This window comes from Trachinotus anak, unplaced genomic scaffold, assembly GCF_046630095.1.
Source record: "Trachinotus anak isolate AG129_WGS33_773 ecotype Australia unplaced genomic scaffold, CSIRO_AGI_Tana_v1 ptg000002l, whole genome shotgun sequence".
In the NCBI taxonomy this organism is placed as follows: domain Eukaryota; kingdom Metazoa; phylum Chordata; class Actinopteri; order Carangiformes; family Carangidae; genus Trachinotus; species Trachinotus anak.
In genome coordinates this window covers 8,966,675-8,985,773 of record NW_027273853.1, presented here as the reverse complement: position 1 = coordinate 8,985,773, position 19,099 = coordinate 8,966,675, and the positions used below count along the sequence as shown (strand labels likewise).

Genomic DNA, 19,099 nt, shown 5'->3' with positions numbered 1-19,099 from the left:
TGTGTACTCAGTTTTGTTATGTATGTTACGGACTGTGAAGACCTCACCTGTCCTGTTTGAATCTCTCTGCTCCAGCTGCCATTTCAGAGAATACCTCTCTTTGATAGCCATTGCTGTAGCACAGTTGTCACCACACTGAGCATATACTGACTGACACAGGCCATACATCTGCACATAGCTGAGCTTGCAGTGAAACAGAATAATTGAATATTATTTATTTAATACAGAAAATTAAAAACATTAGATTTTTCACTCCAGGGACAATTTGTCTGTAATCATGCCTCATTGTGTGGCTCAGGGGCTTGTGGGTAATTATTGCTACACTGTGTTTGGTGCCTCCAGGAAACAATATGTTATCTGTCCCACTTGGACACTCTCTTGGTCATGCAAACAAACCGCACTGCAGATGTAGCTGAAACACACAGCTGTGTGCAAAGTTGCATTCATCAGAGGATTAAGTTCCTCTGGGATTTTGAGTAATTATGTGACTATTTAGACGTGAAACAAAAACACATAGTAAATATTGTATTTGCAAAAAGAAAACTTCAAGCTGTGAAATGGCTGAAAATTTAAAAGAAAGACATTTTAAAAGAAAAGGAATTACAAAATGCAACAAACAGGACAGATTGCAGATGTTTTATGTTTACTTCTATTATACTGTTTAAAAAGAACAAGTCATTGTCATGCACCTAAAATTATACTTAATACCTCAATGAATTATTGATGTCTCTGTAGAAACTGAAGGCAGGGGAGATAGCATGCTCCTAAAATAACAGGCTGTGTGGTATTTCACATTCAAATGACAGTCGAAACTTACCTGGTCTTTAGCTGAATAGGAGTCTGTGTTTGATAATGAAGCCTGTCCTCTAGACTAGACTCTAAATCCTGTTGAACAGGGCGAGTCAGTGTATCCACAGCCAAGTAGAGCCAAAAGAGGAAACAGTGAAAGGATTCGATTAAGAAAAAGGAGAACCTAAGAGAGACACTCACAGATGAGGAGAGCTAATAAACCAGATATAGAGTTTGAAAGTTGTAGGGAGACTGTCTGTGTTTTGTACAAAATATTTCAGTCATGTTTGGGATGAGGGTGGAAAGAATTTATGAGAGAATATACTTGGTGACTGAGAGTGGGAAGCTATGAGAGAGAACACTAAGAACGGAACACTAAGCACAGCAGAGACTGATGGGAACGTCTTAAGTTTTGCTTGTGTTTAGTTAAAAACCAAAGTATTGGGTATAGTGAAACTTTAACCTGATGATGGCACTAAATGAAAATTTATGGATCACGGAGCGCTATCTGTTACAGCGGATACCACGCACCAGGAACTAGAAACCTTTCTTGCATGTCATACCCTCTCTCCTCCTGCTTCCTTTCTTCATCTTTATGTCCAATAAAATACCAAAAATAATCAAATAAGGCACTAGCGAAAAAGTCAGGGAATCATCCATATCAGTAGGCTTTATCCTCTGCTGACGTCTGTATTATTGGTAATCCATCCAATAGTTGTTATTTGAATCTTAAACCAAAGTGATGCACCAATCAAAAGACTGTCATTGTTCTCGCCACTAGCATGTTTAACTAAAGAGTTATGAGAAGGTGTGAGAGGAAAGGTAAAGAAAGAGGAGCAGAGTGTGGCAGCAGGATATAGGTTAGAGAGATGGAGAGGGGACAGAGGAAAGCCAGAGAGGGTTAGAGACAGATAGGCTGAGAAAGTGAAGGGAGAAGGAGGGAATGGAAGAGGCCTGTGTGTGTGTTTGTGTGTGTCTCCAGGCAGTGGGCCTTATGTGGCCTGCTTTAACACTCCCCTCCACCATCTGTCACATCCCACATTACAGGGAAAGTATAGGAACGGCACCAGCACTCATCTCTCTCAGTTACACTCCAACTGCTATTTCACCACTCAGTGCCTCAGTGACTCCCCCTGTCCAGCCCATCCCACATTTATATTTCATATTTACATGTAAAGCATTTTCTGACACTCAAGCAGAACAACTTAAGTCCAACAGTAGAATAGGGTCACTGTATTCCCTTTACTCACCCTTGTGAGTTTATTTCTTTCAGTTCTTTACTTTTTTCTTTCTCCTTGCTCTTTTCTCTTTCTCCCTTGTTCCCAGAACATAGTTTCTCACTTAATTTGCCTTCCATCAGCCCCACAATGCCCCATTTATAGTATATTTAATTCTCTCTCAGCCAGCAGTAATTCAGAGTCCTTGGGATTTGCATCAATGTCAAGCACTTGCGCACGGTTGGCTGCTGGAGTGTGTGAGTGGGAGCGGATCCTGTCTCCTAACATCTTAATTGCTGCCTCCTGGTTGACTATACGGAGTACAGCTAACATGCTAGTGTGGCTATAAATCTGTTTTTGTAGTGGTAAGGATTACTAAACTTTTAATTCCTTGGCTCCTTGACAGCAGAGGCAGATAAATATGCAACTGGTTCAGTGATGATAAACTTTGTCGTCAGTTTTGGAGATTATTGTTCATCAGTGCACCCACACGTTTGACTGCTGGAATGATTCTTGCTTTATTTTCTTATTATTCTGCACAAATACATCTTTCTCACAATACTAAATAGTAGTGAGAATGCCATTTCAGGTGGCAGGATATTATGAAAACACAAGTCTTTTGTACAGGTTTCTAAAGGTTGGGCTCTGTCTGTCAATATGACATTTTCAGAGTGAGTGAGTCCTAAGCTCCAACGCAGGCCTGGTTGGAAGGATCGAATAGGAGCAGGATGTGACTGTCTGAAAGAGCGAGCGTCTCCCCATTGAGGTGTCAGCTGCGCTCTCTTAGAACTCCGGGGCGCAGGGGAATAACACACATGTGCGCACACTCGCACACACGCTTCACATTTGTATTCCTGCAGTCACCTACACACACTCTTGATCTGAGAGAATAATCAGCGTTTGGGAACATTTTTGCCTCATTTCTTATTCATAGCGTAGCATTGTGCTTATGTCTCATTCATGCCACAGCTCATGATGTCTGTCTGTTTTAATGAGTAATTGGGGCTAATTGTATGTTTTCCTTGACGGTGTAAAAGGCAGATTGAACCAAGAAAGACATTTTCATCAAGAAGTCTCTTCTCTCCGGATTTGCCTGTGCGACTGCTTCACAGCACTGAGGATGACAAATGCAGTATGAAAGGTCGTTGGATTATGCTAAATCAAGTTAGCATTTCTAGTTCCAGGATTGGTATTAGCTTGTAATAATATCATATCCACTGGCAACAGATGAATGTGTCAGTGTGGTTTGGCACCTGAGCGAGCACATCCCTGTCATAATTAGTGTGATGTCGTGATTTGGAATAAACCAGCAGCAGCAGGGTCTTATTATTCTGAATCAATGCCTGAAAGAGCGTTTGTGTGGATGCATGGATTAGATGAGTTCAAGATACAACCAAGGATTTATCTGAAACCAGCCGCTAAGCATTAAAGATGTGTGTCTGTGAAACCAGCAAGCTGAAATGTTAAAAGACAGGTCCTCTGAGGGGCAATATCACCATCTAGTCAGTATGTTTTTAGTTTGTGTTACATCTGAACTCAGCTGTCTTGTTTTTGATGAAACTGCCCCAGAACTGCCAGACAGATGCTGAGCTCTTACACCTTGATATTTCCTGTTTATATGTCTGACCCAGCTTGTGTTACTTACCCTGGTCTTGTTTGTTTGTTGCCGGCAGACGAAACCACAGGTTATGGGCCAGTGTTTGAGGAGCAGCCGGTGGATACAATCTACCCCGAGGAGTCGCTCGAGGCCAAAATCACCCTGAACTGCCGTGCTCGAGCCAATCCACCTGCCAAATACAAGTAACATATGTTCCCCATAAACCCAGTGTCATTACTACCCACTGCGCGATCTGTATGCCTCCTATGGGTTGCCATCTCTCAGGCTGTATTCATAGCTGCAGAACCCATAGTTTTGAAGTCGCCCTTTAAATGGCACGGTCACAAGGATGATTATCTTAACCTTGAATTCAATTCCAAGGTTTATTGTGTGTGTGTGTGTGTGTTTTTGTGTGTGTGTGAGACTATCCAGCAGTACAGAAATGTACCCTATATTTTTTAAATTTGTTGTTAACACAGATTTTTGTGTTTTTCCAAGAATCATTGAAATGCCAAAATATGACACACGAGTAAAAAACCTAATAACAAATGAGATGTTCCTGCAGCTGCAGCATAAACAGAATTTCCATCATGTCTCCACCTCATTTTGCAGCTCAAAATTTAAAGCATTTTACATGATCCATTTCAATTTAGATGTAAATGTATGTAAATGATACTGCTCAGCATCCCCCAAATCAGTTTCACTGTCAGAGAGCCCAGAATTAGATGTCAGAGAGAAAGGAATTAGCTTTGACCACAGCTGGTATTAAGTATTTAAGAGGGTTCAACTATAGTACAGCCTGTTATGCCTTTCGAAACATGAAATTTGTAATTGCCTTTATATAGAACAGCTCCCAGTTTGTGGAGCTTGGTAAATTCTTTCAGTATGTGCAAAGGTGTGCTGCAAGACCGATTCATGATTGTAGTGCATGCTTTGTCATGCCTTTTAGGGCCAATTGTCAGGTGTTTGCCACATGCAACATGCAATGCAAAATACTGCAAGTTACTACATCAAACATCTTACCTGCAGACATCCTCCTTGTGGTGCTCCATGTAAAGCAACGTGTGTGTCAGCAATTTTGAATATAAGCAAATAGTGGTTATATCCTGTGTTGTGTTGTATTGCACATTGACTGCTTTCAGGATGCACTATTGTACTGACCCCAGTTGTTTTCACTGTAGGTGGAAGCTGAACAACATTAACATTGATCTGAATGAAGAGGGCAGCCACTACAGTCTAGTAGGAGGCAACTTGGTCATCAGCAACCCCATTAAAACCACACATGAAGGAAATTACTCCTGTCTGGCTTCCAACAAATATGGCACAGTCATCAGCCGAGTGGGCTCGGTCCAGTTTGGATGTAAGTGGTCCGGATGTGAACCCTCATTTAGGCTGCACTGATGTACAGTACCATGCAGGCTTAGCCCAGAACTGCCTTGGAGCTGTGCCTTCATGCCTATTAAGTGCACTGAATTTGCAAGGGCAGCTGGGACAAATCATAAGTGGCGTGGAAAGTGCAATTTGTGAATGGTCTAACTTCATAATGCCAGTGTGGCTAATGTATTTTTCTATTAGAAACCACAGCTCAATTTAAAAGCGAACATTTCGTTTAGGGTTTAAGGAATTTAGCCATAAGAGAAACTCAGATGTGTATATAAGACAGTAGATTCTCAGTGGATCTTGAGTCTTAAACTACTTTGCAGTTGATTTTGTTCTCTCTTGTTGTTTCTCTTAGACCTCGACCTTTTCTCATCAGAGGAGAGGGAGACGGTGAAAGTGAAAGAGGGACAGGGGGCAGTGCTGCTCTGTGCTCCCCCGCCACATCATCCAGGTACAGCATGTGATCACTGAGTGTGCATCTGCTGAAGTGATACTACAAGATTCTGTTCGACCTCCCTCCTCTTGTAGCATCATCTCTATAGCTGTAGCAGTGCCATCTGATTGATAAAACAGGTGCATGGAACAGTGGTTAGCACTGTGTTCTCTCCTTTTGTGAGTTTCCTCGTATGTGCTGCAGCTCACAGCCATGTGAGCTGAAGACTGTACATTTCCCATATATGTAAATGAAAGTGTGACTGGTATGATAATTGTTGGACTTACTGTGCTGTAAACTTATATCCACATTGGGGTTTTTATCAGACTAATGAACCAAATTACTTAAGTAATCAAATGAAAGAAAGACATTTTCTCCCCTGTTGGCTTGGGATTGAATGGCCCTTCTTAATGTCCTCCAAAATAATGACATCACTGACTCATTATCAGTTTTTAAACTTGTTCTCTGTTTGCAACCATCCCCACGCTGGATTGATTTCCACCTCTTCATGGATGTAAAAAATGAAGAATTTCAAAATGTTTTCATCACTGTCATATTTAGTTGAAGCTAATATGTCATCACAAAGGTTGATGTTTGTTTTCTCTTCTAGCACTGGTCTGTATGAGGCCTCATTTTATTATTTTCCCCCCTGTTTAATGTCATGTGCTTTGAATATGGTTAAATAAAACTTTTTTTTTGCTGTTATTTAGCCACAGCCTTCAACCCAGAAGACTGTATACATGTTTAATATTCATGCTAATGCAAATCCGTTTGCAACACAACAGTCTGAGAGCATTATTAACTCTCTCCACAGCATCAGAATTACCTCAACAAGCCAATGTGCTTACTGTCGCTCTCTATTATGCCTCTCAGCTATAAGAATTATAAGATTTCATCTGAAAGGTCAATAAATGCTCGAATCAGAAATTTCCCTCAGCGCTGAAGAATGGTGCTATTTTTATTTTGCATGTGTTGAGATTATTCAAAGTGAGCTAGCTCACACATCTAATCCCCTCGGCTCTTTCCAGAGCTGTTGCTATGTGTCCAGAGTCTTGATTGACAGGTTTTTTGTCATGTCTCTTTCTCTGCAGCCGAGCTGTCATTCCGATGGATCCTCAATGAATTCCCCACCTTCATCACGCTGGACAAGAGGCGTTTTGTCTCCCAGTCAAATGGTAACCTTTATATCTCCAAGGTGGATTCCTCAGACACTGGCAACTACTCCTGCATTGCGTCCAGCCCGTCCATTTCCAAGAGCGTTTTCTCCAACTACATCCCCCTAGTGCCACAGGCTGAACGTTAGTACTTCATTTCCTACCACCCATTGTCTTTCCAGTTGCTTATTTCTGACCTTTCCATGAATGATGATCACACTGAAGCAGTGGTTTGAGGTTTTACAACCAGTTATCTTATATGATGCACATAAAAGCCCAAATCAAAATCTAGCTTGGGTGAATTATATTCTACCAGGCTGATGACAGAATGATACTTGGGCTACAGTAACACTTGCAATGCGCTGTAATTAATGCAGTATGCAGAGATGTGCTGTGTCTTGATGTATAAAATGTAGCAATGAAACACAACAGACAGATTGAATACAGGTCTCTGCAATAACCACAAATTCTTAAAAAGTGTTTGATAAAGAAATTATATCCCGGCTGCAACTCTTTTACCAGCAGAACAAGGTGTGAGTAAACAGCATGACCTCAAGTGTTTCTTAAAGAGACGTGTTTGAAAGATAAGCTGGAAGACAGGAAAGGACTCTGCGTGGATGCAGCAAAATACTGCATTGATTTTTTTATTTTCTCCCATCCCCACTGAAGTACCAAACAATGGTGTTTGTTTTCAATGATGTGATAAGGTCATGCCACTGGCTCTGTAAATGAGATTTACAGGAACAAATTAGCTCAGTAGTGGACTGACACAAAAGAACTGGCTTTAAGACAGGGCCAGCGTGTTAATGAAGAATGAACTGGAACATGAACAGCCTCAGAGATGAAGACCGGAAACTAAGGCAGCGTGATTGTGTTTGTTAATGCTCTGTGTATTTGCAGAGGCTAATGTAGGAGTTAGTAATACAAAACTAGGCAGCTATTTTAACAATTTCCTTAGGGACCTTCCCAGAATTCATGAGATGTTTACTTTCATAGTCATCTAACTTTAAGCCAACTTCACCTGTGGCAAATGCATCTTGAATAGTAGAGCACAATAAGAATGTTGTGTTCCATCAGAGAGGTTAGGAACTGAGCTGAATACTTGTTTGGGCTCCCACATGCATATTTGTGTTGTGGATAGCTTCTGGGTATGATGTGGCCTGTATTTAACTAGTTTTTGTGTCCGCATGTGTGTGGGAGTGAATCTTTGCATTTTGCCAAGGCTTTTTAAATGCCTTGTGTATGAGTTATGTTGCTATGATCTGGCTTTTGCAGTATGCTATGTGTTTGAGCTGGTTTTAGAGACCACGATAAGCCTTCATATATTATTTTGAGAAACCTGGATACTATGTGGATATATACTTAACTTATACTCCTGCCTCTTGCTTAAAGTGAACCCATCAGAAGAGGAAATGCTCTGGTAAATGAACTGAACTGTGTTCATCTTCACCTGGTGTGGTAACTCAGTTGGTACAGACATGACAGAGTGGCTGAGATGTCCAGAAATCAAAGACACACTTCTACACAATGTATTGCAAAATCTGGACTCTAACATGCCACAGACGAAATCAAGTTTGACCTGCACCATGACAGACCTGGATACTGTTAGAATCTGGTAACACTAAGGTTATTGTTTATTTCAGGATTAGCAGCTAGAAGTGAGTTTAGCTCCTGAATCATAATTGATGTTGTTGCTGTTGTTGTTCCTCTCAGGTCCCATCAGAAAATACCCTGCTGACCTCAATGTCAAGTTCCCAGACACCACTGCTCTGGTGGGGCAGAATATCACCTTGGAATGTTTCGCTTTGGGAAAGTAAGTAAATAAACAAGTTTTTTTAAAATAACGAGGAAAGATTTATTCTGTTATTGTTGTGGCATGAAATAAGATAATTTAAATGATGCAGCATTACAGTACATACACACTGACTTACTGACAACTCAAACACAAAATTTAAAATAATAGGGATGTATCAGTCTCTCAAAACACCATGTTAGTTCACCATTAATAGATGTTAAAATGACATTTACAGCAGCTCAGACTGATAGAAACTCTGCGAGTCACTGGGCTAAATGATTTAGAAAACATGTCTCAGAACGTTGATGGCTTCAGTGCAATGATGCATATGCATTACGAATTAAAGCCTTATTATTTTCCTCTCTGTGTCCCTCTCAGTCCCGTCCCTGAGATCCACTGGAAGAAGTTAGACGGAGCGATGCCACCCAATCACGAGATGGCCGGGGCTCACCTGCACCTGTACAACGTGCAGTTTGAAGACGGCGGCACCTATCAGTGTGAGGCCGTGAACTCGAGAGGAAAGGACTACCACACTGCAAGAGTGTCTGTAGAAGGTAAGAAGTGTGTTGTTTATCATGGCAGCCTTGTTCTTATAAAACATCTCAGTGGATACACACATGTACGTTTTACAAAAAGTCTTTCTCAGTTTCATTAATTCTCTGCAAGGCACTGTGAGGGATAGATTCACCAGCCCTCTATTCTTATCACTACCTGGCACACTTTCTAAGGTTTTTCTTTTTTTAGAACTGACACCTACTTTAGTGCCTGAAGTCTCACCCCATATCAGCTTTAGGGTTATTCAGTAGCTTTGTAGTTTTCTCATATTGTTCTGTAGAAACACTGTAACTCTGATTTTCCTCATCTGCAGCTTTTCCTGAGTGGGTGGAGCACATCAGCAGCACAGAGAAAGACCTCAATAGCGAGTATACTATGTCCTGTGTGGCCACTGGCAAACCTAAACCACGCATCCACTGGCTGAAAAATGGAGAACCGGTAACATTCAAACTCATAAGTCTTTATTGTCCTATAACTGAGTGATTTAGCTGTAGCTGTAAATTACTCAGAGCTCTGCTAGAACCTGTTCAGTGTGCATCCCAGGGTTGTTACAGTAGCACAGCAGTGACAGGAAGCTGGCACTGTGGGTCCACATCATGTCAGGAGAAAGTATCTGTTGTTGTTGAGTGGGTGCCAGCCAGCATGGGTTGTGTAACCCTCCATAGAAACAACTGTCATCAGGTCTAAAAAAAATACCCAGGAGAGTTGCAGCTAATGACAGCAGAGTGGGGGAGGTTGTTTGATACATGCAGCTGGATACGTCATTATATATTAATGAAATCTCCTCTCGAATTAACCGACTGCCATCTATACCTCTGTGGATGTCAACAGTCAACAGTTTGATTTTAATCCTGTGCTACGTGTTAGAATCGAATTGTATGAAAATGCTGAAATGTGGAATGATGATATTTTCACGTTACACTCCTGTTATTTTCCACAGCTTGACAGGAAAGAGATGAGGTTCAGCAGCCTGACGTTTGATGATTCAGGGATGTATCAGTGCATAGCAGAGAATCACCACGGAGTTATTTATGCCAATGCAGAGTTGCGTGTGTATGGTGAGTCAAACTTTGGCTGCAGCTGCAGCACAAATGAATGCATCAGAGATTTAAAGGTCACTTGCTGGAGCTCATATGTAGACATATGTAGTTCTATGTGAGATTTTATTAAGAAAAACAACTTTTAGATTGCTGAAAAAAAAAACACACACATGAGAGTGTTTCCAAAAACTGACTTTGGTCATTCAAAGTAGCATGCACAATACAGTATGTTAGATCAGTACACTACTCACTTTTATGAATTCTAAATGGGTCATAAATGTATGCATGTCTGCAGATAATGCATATTCTACTAAGTTTGTGATGAATAATCCATACTGTCCCTCCTCAGCCTGTGCTCCCACGTTTGAACACAACCCAGTGAAGAGAGTCCTGGCAGCTAAAAACGGCCGAGTGGTGATTGAATGTCGACCAAAAGCAGCCCCGAAGCCTACTTTCTCCTGGAGCAAAGACACAGAGCTGCTCTCCAACTCTACCAGGTGAGCCGTCTCTTGATTAGATGACACACTTCCTTTTGTCCTCTGATCTGTAAATATTGTCTGTCTTCATTCAGAGCAGCTGGTTCGTCATGGAAGAGGTTTTTGTAGTTTTTAATCCAAATATCAAACTTTTTTTGTGACTGTGACATGTCTGGTTCATATTAGCACAAAGACAGGATCTGAGAATGTCTCATTGTTAGCCAGACACATACAGTATGGTGATTTATTGGATCTAAATAAGCCCTAGATTTCCTGTATACTGAATGCCAGCAAAATCTTTAGGTTTTTTTGTTTATTATTGATGGGTGTACACCACTTTGCTGTGTCTTAGTGGCTGACATTAAGCTCATTCTCTGGCTCATCAGCCTGGTCAGACTGGATGTGTAAACCCCCTCCTCGCTGACAAAAAAAAAGCCTCATCTGGAAGCTCTGAGAGCCCCAAACTCTTTCCCCCGCTGTGCACACCCCCATTCGCCACAGTGGGACTCACTGAGAGGAGGAGCAGCAGCCAAATTATTATGCAGCATATGCCTCCTCATACTCTCTGTGGCTGCTGTGTGCGTGAGAGAGGGTGTGGAGTGGTGACGGGGCAGCTTGGCACGGTGCTGTTTGTCATGCATGAATATGAAATATGCAGAGAAAAATTAATCAAACATTGTTGCCTTTGCCTTTAGCGTAATTTAATGTTGCTTCTTGCTGAGTAGTTTCAAGTTCACTTACTGTTTTTTTCCCTGAGAACCATAGATCCATTAGGGAATTGGCAGACATTCAGAGCTCTTTCATCATTTTTCATCACCCATATATCCATGGAATAACATTTGCTGGACTTTTGACCTTCGTTTTGTGCTGAATGTTTTATACCATATAGTTCTTTCTCCTCAGTATGTGAGGAAATAATTCTGGTTTCTCCTCAGGGTGTTCATCTGGGAGGATGGGAGCCTGGAGATCCTCAACGTGACGCGGGCAGATGAAGGCAGGTACACCTGCTTCGCCGAGAACGACCGGGGCAAGGCCAACAGCACGGGCTCTCTGTTGGTCACAGGCAAGTTCCAGCTAATGAACGATGCTTAATTAATAACACCCCTTATGCCTCTTTTTTTCTGATGCTTCCAGGACAGTTGGTGTTGCTTTGACTGATGTCGCCCTTGGCTGTCAATCATTCCTGTCACTCTTCAAACCTTTCTGACCTCCAAATATCTACGGTTGTTGAATTATGTCCCTGTGAGCAGAGTGACAGAATACAAGCTATTGGTAGATACTCAGTCTTTCCCCAAGGGCAGAGGCGAGAGGGGACTGTTTTAGATCTGATGTGATGAGACAAGGGCTTAGTCGTCACCACTGTTCAATGAAAAATGAGAAGAGGACTTGAGTTACGAACATGTTCAGATAGTCTGATTGAATAGCAAATAATAACAATGGGTTGGGCTTTTTTTCCAGACGTGCAGTCTTAGCTGTCAAATATTTCTGGTGGACGTACAGCTCTTTTCTGCCCTCTTGTGGATATTTATGTGTATTGAACAGTTACACCTGTTTCATTTAAACAGTACATACTGTTACTATTCTGCTCAACCCCCTTTTTCATTTAAGTTGTTTCTCTGTAACCTTCCTCTATTGAATCAAATTTCCTCTAACCTAAAAAACTTCTCACTTATCGACACTGATCTCCTCAACTTCCTGTGTTTTTCCCCAGAGTCCACAAAGATCACCTTGGCACCGTCCAACGCTGATGTTAAAGTGGGTGAGAACACCCGGATGCAGTGTGCTGCGTCACATGACACCTCTTTGGACATCACCTTCATCTGGTCCCTGGATGGCAGAGTCATTGACCTACACAAGGATAGCCAACATTATGAACGCACCCCGGTAAGACGTTAATACTTTTAGGCAGGAATGAACATAAATAATCTAAGTTAAATGCGGTAGCCCCATCTTTTCCCTCACTGCAAAATCGTAGCTGTAGCCTGGAGTTTATCCATGTCAAATCATATTTGAGGTCGGGTTGCTGCCTGTAGTATTTACATTGGAATACCTGAAATGGAAAAGTACAGCCTGCTTTAAATGAATATGACTCTAAAAGCCATTTTACTTTCCCTCCGTGAGTCGAATAATGCATTGTATATCAGTTAAATAGCAATTTCTGCTAACATCCATTATTGTTGACATGACCTTCTCTCTCTCAGTGGAGCTCTAACCATAAGCTAGTGGTTAGCATTTCTCATTTGTCACTCTGCCTGCTAGGCAAACGCCATATCATGATTATGATTGATGATACCTCATTTTTGTACACAAGTAGGATTTTCCCCTCGTAAAAATGGGCTTGAGTTCCAGTTAATACGGTTCATGTGGTTTTAGCAAAAGCGGTTTGAGTTCAATGCAGTTGTGCATGTAAAGCAAATTAAAGTCGATTTCTGATGTGGTTTTACCTTTTTACAGTGAGAGTGCTGTCTGACGCAAATACTGTGTGGCGTTGACATTTCTTGACAGGAAAGGAGGTGATAGGCCTTTAGCTGAAGCCCATGTCCATTTCACCTAAATTGCTTTTTAAGACTGATATTCCAGTCCCTCTGGTCTTGCAGGTGACTGAAATAATTATTCCCAGATGAGTCTCAGGCTGAGTGAGAAAATATCTAACGTGATGATTTCCTTTTGACAGGCACACAGCAGGACCACTTTGCCTCGTGATGAATCATGTTTTGTTCTCTCCTACATGAGCTGTTGTCTGCTTTGTTGTTTTATGCAGAATGGGAGCTCAAACGGTGAGCTGCTGATTAAAAGCGTCCAGCTGAAGCACGCCGGGCGCTACAGCTGCACTGCACAGACCCCCGTTGACAACATCACGGCCTCTGCCCACCTGGTCGTCAGGGGTGAGTCATGACTGGTGCAATTATACATATTCATACAGTCACGATATAAATGTCTTAAAAGCCCACACACCCTGTTCTCTGCCAAAATGATAACAGTTTAGTTCATTTACATTCGAGGTTTCTGTGTTTTTGTCTGTACTCTCCTCGCTGGTTTGAAGTCAGTGATATGTTTGTGATGTCACTCATCAGGATGAAGTATCATTTGTGTCAAAATGTGAGTATAGTCGATAGGTCATTTAGGTATTGTCAATCAAACCTGATCATGAAGAAGCAGATACGTTTTTGGGTGCTTAACTCTAAAATAATAGAAGATAAGATATGTGAAGATGTTTTTTAAACTTTGATTGTTTTGTATTCATGAATATTTAATATTCTAGAGAAATGACAGATTTGAGTCCAAGTTTTCAGGGTCTTAAAAATCTACACAGTCTGTTAAAGTGAACACAGGCCTGTTAAAGAATTTCACAGTTTGTCAAACACATATTCTTAAATTACTCATTAAAATTGTCTCCAACTTTTATTGTCAGACCATTAATATGCACCCTGAAAGTGCATGTGTGTGTGAAAAAAGAGAGAAAGAGACAGAGAGAGAAAGCTGTAGCTGTAGCTGAAAGTGCTGTATGTTCTCCAGTGCATGTTTGAAGAGAAGAAAATCTCTCCAGAGGAACCAGACCGTAGCCTGTTTTGCCAGATGATCTGTCAACCCCCGAGACTCCATGTGAAAGAGAGAGAGAGAAAGTAGCTATGGAGGGAAGTGAATTGTGTCCTCACGCAGGAGACAGAGACACACAGAGAACACTAACTATCTGCCAGGCAGAAAAGGGCAGACTAACTTTTCAGACTGTCTGCTCAAGGATGATGAATTTAGACACCAATAACTGGCTACAGCCTCTCGAACAATTGTGAAAAAGTCAAACACATATCTGCTGGTCCCCGGCCTCTACATTGCATTGTTTGGCTGAATGTTGGTACATTGCAAATTAGCTCATATTTATCCAAAACATCCAAAAAGGCAACTAGGAAGATAAACTGCAATTTTTTTCTATGAAAATTTTTTGAGTCCTAATAACAAACTGTTGCTGTGGTTGCTTTGTTAGACACAGCAGCAGACATAATTAAACTTAATAGAACAAGCAATGCTTCTGTGCCATTAAGAAGTGTTATGAATGGTGTCAGCTCCCATTTGCCTTCATTATAACTGAATAAAGTGGCACTTTAATAGAGCAGAGAGAGAATCACAGCAACTAGCAACTTAGTAGTTGTGTAATGCATTGTGATGAGTGTTCTGGTGACTAAAGCATGTAGAACGTCATAGATTTCTTTGTCTCACTACAGTATTTTGATACGCAGTGCTGCTGATTTCAGTGCTTGTTCTTCCAGCCATATACAGATATGATCATGCACAAGATAAACACTGCCACACTTCCGCAGTGATCTGTCTGTCATTGACAGTATTTCACCTCCTGGATGATTCATCAGGCTTTGTTTTCACCCTCCACTTCCCGATGAGTGAGAGCTTCACAGCCCTCCCCTTGAAACAGCCCCAGTGTTGGCGGACAAAGGGTCTCTTCAGATAGGAAACCAAGAACTCTAGCAGCGATCTGGTTGCCAGTGATCCCTGTTGTGCCCTGGGTGTGCTGCCACCGCTGCTGCTTTCAGAGCAGGTGTTGACAGACGGCCAGGTGAACGCACAGCGGCTGACTGTGACGTTTCCCAGAGTGGAACCAAAACACAGGCCCTGGGCCGCTCCTAATGGAGTGCCAAATGCCAGCAGTCCAGGGCGCAGCGAGGGGGAGATGAAAGACAGCCATTTATCACAGCAGATGAGGAAGCAGATCCGCTTCAGGAGATCGTCCAAGCTAAAAACACAGCTCTGCACCTGTAGCTTGTTATTAGTAGGGATTTGAGATAGGGAGAAGAGTTGTTTTCATATGATGGGTGTGTGTGTTTTTGTAGCGTAATGTTACAGTCTTGCCTGGAACAGTGTTGAAATGTGGCTGTGTTAACTTAAGTGCCTGTGAATTAGGAGAACTATGCATAAACTTTATAAAATTTGGTTGTTGGGATACAGCCATGCAGTCAGTTGGCAAAAATCTAACACTGAAGCTTATCAGTTCAAATACACACTGTGCTAAGCGTTCATCCATATCACATAATACTATACAGACATAAAAAAATGTCTTCCCTTACATTGAATTATAAAAAAAACGAGATTTTTCTCTCCCTCTCTTAGAGGAGAGGGGAAGCTTAAGGGCTGTCCAGCTTTGGCTTTCTAATCGCCTTACTTGTCTCGGCTCATATTCATGACTTGGAAAAAGTAAATCCTGGCTGATTTCTGATGCTGTGGGTTGGGAGGCTAACCCTGACACAGTCTGGGTTTTCTATTAGACCATTTTTATGTTTCAAACAAAGAATCAAGAGGAGCAGGAGGACCAAGAGAAACACTGGATTCAAAAGCTTTTGCTTAAGCTTCACTTCATATGTGTCAATGGGCTCGAAGCTCTAATGCCTTAATCCATCAGTCTTTGCTGATGTCTCTTAAAGACGACACTAAAAAGAGGAGATGTAAGGGCTTTGATGTGTTGTGTTTCATATACATCAAACCCTAGTCATTTTGGAGACAAATGTTGAATTAAAAAGTTGTTAAATGACTCAGGACTTTTGACAGGAATTTCCCCAGGAGCTCTTTCAGTAACACCACAGTCTTTCTCTTGTTCTACAAGTGTGGTGTTCACTGTGTGTCTGAGGGACGGGTCAAAGTGGAGAATTCACACTCTCTCTCCATGACTCCGCAGCCACACTTTTGTTCATCACCCATCAAACAACGCTTTTAACTTGTCTCTTATTCTTGTCTTTACCCCAGGTCCCCCCGGTGCCCCAGGTGGGGTGCGACTGATAAACAAAACTGACAAGAGTGTAACGTTGCAGTGGAGCCGTGGAGCAGACAACCACAGCCCCATCTCCAAATATACTATCCAGTACAGGGACTCCTTCTCAAAGGATGTCTGGAAGAATGCCACTACATGTGAGAACTCCACACTAGTTGGTCAAATAAACAATGTTACCTTACTGCTGAGCTGACACTAGTGATATAATAATTTAGGTCATGCCACATAGTGATATTATAGGCCTACATGGTAGTTTATGTCTCGTAAAAATGGCTAAATTGTAATGTAGTCATCCCTCAAGGACTTAAATATAGGAATGGGTTCCCAAAACGGAACTTCATTATTGTTTTAAGGATATTTTTGTTAAATTGCAGGACAGCACAACCTGTGCTGCATAATCTGTGCATTTGTCTCCTGCAGTTCCTGTAGATGTAGAGGGCAATGCTGAGACAGCCACAGTGGTGGGTTTGTTCCCCTGGACAGAATATGAGTTCAGGGTGATTGCCACCAACACCCTTGGGACAGGAGAACCAAGCAGCCCGTCACCTAAAGACAAAACCCTGGAAGCAAGTAAGATTGTGTGCTTACTGCAAGTTAACACAGGATGCATCAGATTTATGGGGTAAACAGCGAGAGTAACTTGAAAGGTCATGGAAATGTGGTACTACAGTCCAGGTTTCCATTTTGATATTTATTCATCACCATTCTATTATAGCACTGTTTACTTATGTTAAGTATTGCTGCAGGAATGAGTCAGCAGAAATCCCATCATGCTGCGCTTCCTACAGCAGAAGCATGCTGCCAAACTCACCACACAAACCTCTACAAATGAGCACTTTGCTGAAACTGTACACTGAAATTCAATTATAAAATGGAAATCACAGGCCTACAGTAACCTCTCTTAAAAAAATAATCAGCATTTGAGAGCGAGCTATTAGACTCAAAGCAAAACAAGAGAGGTTTTGCCCCTCTGTCTCTCTCAGTGGCAAGGTTCCCACATCGACATTAAGGTGTTGCATTTGGCAAAGGAGAAGACATTGATATTGTATTTGCAGGGGAAGGATGTTTCAGTAGTGTTGCCAGGGATAGCTTACAGCCTGTGTGGGTTGGCTTTGTTTGTGTGGGTTTTTTAACATGTGGGCTCAGAGTTTTGCTCTTGCTGTCTCATTGCAGTTCCTGTGGTGGCGCCCTCGGACGTCGGTGGGGGCGGCGGGACCAGCAGAGAACTGACCATCACGTGGACAGTAAGTCTGCACTTTCCACTGGGCGAAAAGGTTACAAGTTCATGTAAAAGTACTGGGCTGCTACCACATGCTAAACCAAATTAATAGAGACAATAATAGAAGAAGAAAAAAATAATATACCAGAACAATGAAATACAATCAGACATTATTTTGACTATACAAAACTAAGGGAAAACACACACCTGCTCTAGTGAGATGCTGGCTAGCAGGCAGACATCAAAAAAAAAGAGAGCAGATTGCTGTACACCCATGTCTCTGTTATTTCAACTTATAAAATTGTATAATGTTTCATCTTTATGGACCATAATTCTGAGAGTACAAATAAAAAGTGGTACAGGAAAATGAATCAAACACATTTAAAAAATGGTTACAGAAAGACCATTCGGAACGCAAGTTTATAAAAATGAGCTTTTAATTGAGATTAAAGGGAACATTTAGAGGAAGTGAAGAAGAAACACTGGAGGAAACAAAACAATCACTATCAACAGAAATCAATGACTGAACTGAATCATTATTCTCCATTTCCCTGCTGCAGCTGTTGATAAATTAATGGGTAAATCGCCTCTTGCTTGGCATGGCCATTCAATTCCAGAGCAGCTGGAGGATGAGACGATGTGTTCAGGGGTTAGCGATGCAGCCATGTCTTGCTGGACATGTGGTGTGGTGATAAAGTAAGAGTGCCAGCGGAGGAAATGAGGCGTAAGGACAGATTAAGAGGGACGAGCCAGCAAACTGTCACTGCTCTTTCTATATAAATCACAGAACGCCGAAATTTTGCTCAACAATATATAAAAACGTTATCTGATTACAGGAGATGGCCCTTCTTGAATCTAGCCATTAATCTGAGTATAAAGCACAAGCAGAAGTGGATGATGCATGATATGCATGGTGTGAAATGTGACAGGATCTAGACTTTAATTCCAGGCTTGAGGTGTGTGTTGGATAAAACATTTGCAGTAATTTACAGTAATTTTTCAATGTTTTTTTTTTATTTTTTAATTTTTTAATTTTGGTCATCAGCCTGTACAGCCACAGTACTACTATGGTCCAAATTTTGGCTACATCGTGGCCTTCAAACCTCAAGAAGACTACCAGTGGAGGAGGGTGATAGTAGCCGACCCCCAGGCCAATCGTTATGTCCACAAAGAGTCCTCCATCCCTCCTTCGACGGAGTTTGAAGTTAAGGTCAAAGCATTCAATAATCAAGGAGAAGGACCCTACAGCCTAACAGCCATCATTTACTCCGCACAGGACGGTAAGCAATGAGGAGATTCACAGCACCTGCTCAACACTGAAGCGCAGATGCGGAAATGTGCCAAAATAATCTCACAGCAGTGTCACAGATCGACCTGGTCCTGTTTTCTCAGTATCCCAGGGAATGAGGAATCCTTCAATAAGCCGACACTCGGCTATTTCAGTCTGTCAGTGTCAGCTACTTATCACCAGCAATGTTTTCAGTGGAGTAGGACCCATTTAATAAGAGTTCTCATGTATAGTTGTGAGGAATTTTAATACCCCTTGAAAGTGAACCCATCTTCTCCTCTCTCTCTTTCCTTGCGGGGGGATTATCATGATCTACGTAGCATGAACCATAAAGCTGATAATTCGCCCAAGGATGCAAAGCATTTAGCCTAGTTATTAACTTC

The 19,099-nt window shown here is 41.7% G+C and overlaps 1 protein-coding gene across 2 annotated transcripts in view; it reads left to right on the top strand.

The window, feature by feature from the left end:
- Positions 1 to 19,099, top strand: part of LOC139630576 (contactin-1a-like) — a 65,388-nt gene that overhangs the window by 40,668 nt on the left and 5,621 nt on the right. For both annotated transcript variants that reach the window (XM_071494161.1, XM_071494169.1), the window contains exons 4-19: positions 3,680 to 3,806; positions 4,785 to 4,963; positions 5,339 to 5,434; positions 6,508 to 6,714; positions 8,284 to 8,383; positions 8,744 to 8,919; positions 9,234 to 9,358; positions 9,861 to 9,978; positions 10,310 to 10,457; positions 11,372 to 11,499; positions 12,148 to 12,320; positions 13,198 to 13,321; positions 16,185 to 16,346; positions 16,630 to 16,779; positions 17,383 to 17,453; positions 18,474 to 18,708. In XM_071494161.1, coding sequence (XP_071350262.1) covers positions 3,680 to 3,806; positions 4,785 to 4,963; positions 5,339 to 5,434; positions 6,508 to 6,714; positions 8,284 to 8,383; positions 8,744 to 8,919; positions 9,234 to 9,358; positions 9,861 to 9,978; positions 10,310 to 10,457; positions 11,372 to 11,499; positions 12,148 to 12,320; positions 13,198 to 13,321; positions 16,185 to 16,346; positions 16,630 to 16,779; positions 17,383 to 17,453; positions 18,474 to 18,708 — 2,319 coding nt within the window. The remainder of the gene's footprint in view (positions 1 to 3,679; positions 3,807 to 4,784; positions 4,964 to 5,338; positions 5,435 to 6,507; positions 6,715 to 8,283; positions 8,384 to 8,743; positions 8,920 to 9,233; positions 9,359 to 9,860; positions 9,979 to 10,309; positions 10,458 to 11,371; positions 11,500 to 12,147; positions 12,321 to 13,197; positions 13,322 to 16,184; positions 16,347 to 16,629; positions 16,780 to 17,382; positions 17,454 to 18,473; positions 18,709 to 19,099) is intronic.